This window comes from Lolium rigidum, chromosome 6 (assembly GCF_022539505.1).
Source record: "Lolium rigidum isolate FL_2022 chromosome 6, APGP_CSIRO_Lrig_0.1, whole genome shotgun sequence".
NCBI classification, from domain to species: Eukaryota; Viridiplantae; Streptophyta; class Magnoliopsida; order Poales; family Poaceae; genus Lolium; species Lolium rigidum.
In genome coordinates, this window is record NC_061513.1 from 48847629 (window position 1) to 48853465 (window position 5837).

General features: G+C 42.4%; 1 protein-coding gene across 1 annotated transcript; it reads right to left on the reverse strand.

The window, feature by feature from the left end:
* Positions 1 to 720: 720 nt before the first annotated feature.
* On the reverse strand, positions 721 to 4886 carry LOC124665754 (two-component response regulator ORR26-like). Its single transcript, XM_047203136.1, has 5 exons — positions 4736 to 4886; positions 3619 to 3771; positions 3120 to 3503; positions 2953 to 3029; positions 721 to 1945 (listed from the first exon to the last, which is right to left on the reverse strand). The coding sequence occupies exons 1-5, from the start codon at positions 4842 to 4844 to the stop codon at positions 932 to 934; spliced, it is 1737 nt and encodes a 578-aa protein (XP_047059092.1). The 5' UTR covers positions 4845 to 4886; the 3' UTR covers positions 721 to 931.
* Between the last annotated feature and the right edge of the window lie 951 nt (positions 4887 to 5837).

Sequence of the window (5837 nt, forward strand, 5' to 3'; positions counted from 1 at the left end):
TGGATCGGACGGCTAATGCATCGACTGAGCATTAAGCAAGCTGAGAATTAGCAATTCCGTTATTTGTATGTGTGGTATGGTATGTACAGAGCTTGTTCATGATCAAAGGTTGACGGTTGAAAATCTATATGACGACGTCTCCTACTTCATCACACGGGGGAACTAATTAAGAATAATAAACATAAGATTCTAAGACCTGCATACAGAAGCCATTGCCATCGCTTCAGGCAATTCAGATATGCACATCGAGCTTCTAATATTCAGCATCTGACATAGTCAAGTCTAAGAAATTAAATCTCATGTGAGCAACTTGGCCGCTTCCTTCCATGATCTTAGCTAACCGGATGGAGGCAAATACTACTCCAGATGGCGCAGCAGCGAGTTCATGCTCAACCGTGACGCAAACTGTTTAGGATTGTTCTTCTCTGCACCTGTTTCATCTTTGCATTTTGCATTTGCAACAGTAGTTCTGCTTCGCATCAGACTGTACTGAATTCTGCCTTTAACTTGAGGGAGTAACTTCGCATGCTGCCACCTTTGGGTGACATCTTTGTGATGAATCTCAAACTGAAAAGTTGCAGTGTTTGCATCATTGCACGTAATGTGAAATGACAGTCTTAACATACAGTCCGCAATGCTGCATCACAGAAAGCAAATCAATGCAACTCTGCAAATGCCCTAAGGAAACATTCGACAGTCTCCATATATACTTTTGAGAGATTATCGAAAGAGTTTATAGAATTATACCATGGCACAGTCTATAGTACAGACATTTTTATCAAAAGTGGAGTTACTACAGTTAGATCCTTCCACCAAAGGATCAAGTTAGAACACTATAGCCCTACGAGAGGTGCTATGTGGGAACACACCAAGAACACCATCCTTTCCTCCTCGCAAAACGACATGGTCAACAGAAGGGGAAGCCGCCGGATCATGCAAAGAGACATCCATCCATCAACGGGTAGTCTATTGTTTCGCCGGCGAACTGGTCCTGATCATCGTACCAGTTACTCTGTAGTCCGGACAGTATCATCGCATCATTGTAGTGAAACAAATCGATGCCACCTAGCCCTATATTCTCAAAGGAGACACCTTGAAGTGGATAGAGGGGAAGATCCTCGGTCAGAGAAGAAAATTCCGCGCCACATATGATACTTGGTTCTTGAGAACGAACCAAAGCGCCTTGGTTGATTGTCTGATCAAAGTTAGTGCTAGGCAAACCTTCCACATTGGAGAACTTCCGGTCAGCATCAGCTGATGTCACAACACTGTCACTGAGCTGAGCAGAAACCGAGTCAACTGTACATGTCAATGCCGGGGATAAGGACTTGAGGCAGTCAAGAAGGCCTGGCTTCACATCTGAAAAGTGTCTGGTATCCAACTCCATACTGCAACTCATCGAGATTAGCGGTGGTGGTGTAAACAGATGACCAGGAGCAATGGGGTGCTCCAAATCTGGCTTTGGCAGGCATGCATAGTCCCCTAACAAGTCACAGCGTGCACGGTTATGCTTTGGGTATTGCATGAACTGCTTGGATGGCACGCCTCCATTCCAGGCCGGGCATCCCAGGTTCATGGTTTCTGATGGCTTCCTGTCCTGATTCACTGGCAAACCTTTGAAAGACAGCACTCCGCCTAACGGTGAAGCACCAACGACACTCTGAGACTCGGCAACAGAACTTGCAGAATTTATGCATTTATCTGACACCGGTAAGGGGACCGTGCGCTTGGTGTCTTCTAGCTGAGAATCTAACACACTGTTCTGACCTTGTATCTTCTGGGAAGCATGTGGATATCCACTGGAGATATTGCTTGGTTGTTCTTGGAAGGAGCTTCTGAGGTTAAGGTTCTCTGATGGCCCCTTATTGCTGAAATCTTGCCTAGCAGCTCCCAATATCCTTTCCTCGTTCTGCTTTTGCAGCCTACCCAAGTAGAGGCGATATTTCTGCATAGCAATGAATTTTCTTCACATGAATACCCGAACATCATTTTTTTTACTTCAAAGGAATAAAATGGATTTAACTTGAATTTTTGAGTATTGGGTAAAATGAGATGATTCAAACTTCATGTGATTTTTTTCATGAATATTGAATACTTTGACATCTGAAGGTTCTAAAAAAGGTGACGATTCAGGTCAATATAGATTGCGAACAAGTTTATCACAGGATCAAGTTCAATAGTATAGCCAGCTGCTGGCTATAACCCATGTATCATGTTATCTATAACTAACTTAGAGCTAACATGTACAATGGTGAGCTATAAAAATATGCTACTTTATCAATATATGATCCACCTTTCACTCTCACAAAGTGACTAGGGGCATGTGCTAGAGCTAGCTCTTGCATGAGAGCCCACTCCTCTTCTCTCTTCACCTCTCTCTCCTCCAACTAGGCAAAAATATATTATTCTAATCCTTATAGTCAGCTGACTAGGTCATATTGTACTTGCTCTTAGAATACGTCCAGACAGTATCGCCACCAGTAATCACGCTTTTCCATGATCCATGAACATGGGTAAGGCAAAGGAGTACGCCATGTCGGGAACTCACTGGTGACATCCCTCTTTCTATCATTTACTGTACCAAGAATCTTCTTTTACTTACTTCTAGGGGAAACTCTGACAAAGGTGATCTTATTTTATTTAGTAAAGATGATCCTTATTGCACAAGAAACTACCTGACCCAGATTATAATTTCGAATTTTCTGCTCTTCATATGCCTGATTTGTGAGTTTCAGAAAACAGGCCGCAGACTGTTGCACAAATTTGTGATGACACACCAGGTACAGTGAGTAGGAGAAAAGTCATGGTGCAATAATCTGAATTTAGTGCGTCCTTTAAGCAAACTTTCTTACTTAAATGAAAAAAACTAACTTAACACTCACTTTAAGAGCTCGGTATCTTTCTCAAGGAAATAGAACATAGAAAATTTACCATTTGAACATCATGTCATACCTGAAGATGGCTAGCAACATTCTCCCTGGTCAAGCCAGGCACGTTCATCAGGTCCAGTATCTTCTTCGGTCCAACTTCTGCAAGATAGCAATATTTGTCCTTTGTGAGGATCATGAAATTTTTATAAATTAATAGAAATGTCGTTACAAATGTGAGAGAGAACTCACTGTCAAATCCAATTTGGTTCACGGCATTTACGAACTTCTGATGTAGATCAACGGACCAAACTACTCTAGCTTTTTTAGCAGCAGCACCATCACTGTCCTGATCTGCGTGGTCCTTGTCCACATCTTTCCTCTTCCTCGTGGTATCGGAATCAACTGTCATAAATAGTCCCTTCTCATCAAATCCCTCGAAACCATATCTGAGCATTTGGAGATCATCACAGCTATCATGGTCTTCGATCTCTTTAACCTCATGCATTTTTTTCCTATATACGTGTTGCCAAATGTTCCGGAGTTCCTTCATCCGAACGGGCTTAAGGAGGTAATCGCAAGCACCATGCTGGACACCTTTCATCACCCTACTTGTCTCTCCATCAATGGACATCACTGTGAAAACAGAATGGGGCAGTTTGGTATTGTTGAGTAGATATTCAAACTGAATAGAAGATTTCATTTCTTCATTAAAATTTGCAGAGAGACAGGTTTGGTGTTGAGTACTAACTTATAACAGGCAGATCCATCTCAAGTCCAATGTGTTCGAGAAGCTTAAAACCATCCATGTCTGGCATGTTGACATCACTAATTACAATGTCGAACTTGTTTCTCCTCTCCCGAAGGATGTCAAGAGCAACTCTAGCAAGGCCGCATGTGGTAACTGCAGGTAGATAACTAGTTTAGTCTAACTTGTATACAGAGAACTCGTGATTATTCTTCGCAAAAAAATAAATCATGACTACTCATAAATATGGATGCACACCAAAAACAATTGTGCCCGTGAACACACAAAACACAGAGAGAGCTGAGAGTAATAGATTGGCAGTTTAGTTGGTACAAAAACAGTAACAACTCAGTAGTGATAATTGGCAATAAGTCTACCAAAAGGACTGGCAAGTATATTAAATTTGAATCCACATAGCCCTTAAAGGCCCAGTCACCGGTGCCACGGAAATATAGCACCTGAGAATGGTCTACAAGACTGCAAAGAATATATGGTAGGAACTACGTGTGGTGAATTTTAATGTCTGGCTACTACTTGTAACTTGCACAGGAGTTGCTTCAGAAGTAAATTGGACAGTTACCTCAAAAGAAAAAGTAATTTGTGCAGAAGTTAAACAAACTGCTCTGTGGAGAAGCAACCCCATCCATCTACATAACTGAGCAATCATCACTAGAAAAATGCATATGTTGTCCATTATAGGAAATTTTATCCAAAAAGAGCTAATGGACCAGGCATCTTTTTCTCCCCCTCACAATTGACACCAAACAGTTACATACACAAGCAAGAACAAAAACAGGAGTCCATAAAAAGCAGGCAAGTTGCTGGGATGATAACAAATTCTAAAAAAAAAGAAGTTCCCAAACACCCTAAGTTCGATTCGATCGACAAGGTCTGAAAATCCAATTTTAATCAGTAAGAACGGCCAAGAGGAGACTACTTTAATCCAGGCCATACATGCATACCACGATTAATAGCGAGCTAGCTTTCCCAAATCCTTTTCACTGAGTAATTTAAACAAACAGTAAGCATGTAGTCGACGGACGCACACGCCCACAACAGACACACAGCGTAGCGATCAAGCTGGAGGAAGGAACGAAAGAGGAAAGGCAAAGATTCCAACCTTCGTAGGAACACTTCCTGAGCATCTTCTCGAGTATCTTGAGCCAGGTTGGGTCGTCGTCGACGACGAGGACGCGCAGGCCGTAGGGGAAGGCGGAGGCGTCGGCCATCGTCGCCGTGCCGCGCTCAGCCGCCTCCTCGCTCTATGTCGCCCTCCCGCTCGCTCGCTCTGGCTCTGGGTGCGCGCCGCGCCGGTGGTGTCTCAGTGGAGTGGGAGGGAGCAGCTAGGCGGTTAAAAAGGGTGGGAAGTGGAGGGGGAGGAGGACGGGGCCGATTAATATTGGCGCGCGCCCCGTCTGCTGCTTAACTAACTTTATTCCGACTACGGCTTTTTATTTTGCTTTGGAATAAGAAGCGAAGTGAGCCGTGGCTGATCAAGTGGGATGTGAGGCGTGTTGCTTTTCGGATGTTTTGCTTGTTCTCTTTGGTTGGAGATTGTTATTATTGGCTAAACCTAGGCTTTGTTAAGCCGATCTTCCAATTAGCGACAAGGAGCTAAATTTTCTGAATAATGTGGTCTTTAGCTAGTGGGTAATGGTTTAATGCTCGTGGCCAAGAGTGGATTTTGCTATGTTACCAATGCTTATTGGATATCATTGCCACCTTCATTTGCGGATACTATTCTATTGAGCTTACTCTCCAAACTCGCAGTGAAAAGACATGCGTGGAGAATTTGCAATCATTTTTAACTGACTACACCTATATTGCTCCCCGGTGGACTACACTCTCTTTAGATATAACGCATGTTCGTGCTTTAAGATTTGTAAGTCCTATGATCATTAGTTCTTTTTGTGTAAATTAAGATCAATATGGTATACATTGCACTATCACATAATCATTAATTCATTTTTTTAAATACTAACATACATATAAGTCACTTTGCGCATGTAAACTATGAGGTGGTTCATCATGACAACATGATCTGATGGCACACAATTTGGGGTTATGGCCCACCAGGGGTAAATTGCACCCAATATTAGATTCAACATCTTTCCTTGTTTGATAGTTGAACACGTATAGTTTTAGGTGTTTAGCTATTGGTTTTAGATATTTCTAGAGCATACAGCTTGAATTTCAACGTCTATATAATTGTAGCTATGTTT

Bases quoted from the DNA above. Each gene is read 5' to 3' on its own strand.
- LOC124665754 (XM_047203136.1), bottom strand. From the start codon at position 4,844: ATGGCCGACGCCTCCGCCTTCCCCTACGGCCTGCGCGTCCTCGTCGTC. The intron at 3,772-4,735 runs GTTGGAATCTTT...ATCTACCTGCAG, and splicing joins CAGGAAGTGTTCCTACGAAG to TTACCACATGCGGCCTTGCT. The intron at 1,946-2,952 runs GTATGACATGAT...ATTGCTATGCAG, and splicing joins ATGTTGCTAGCCATCTTCAG to AAATATCGCCTCTACTTGGG.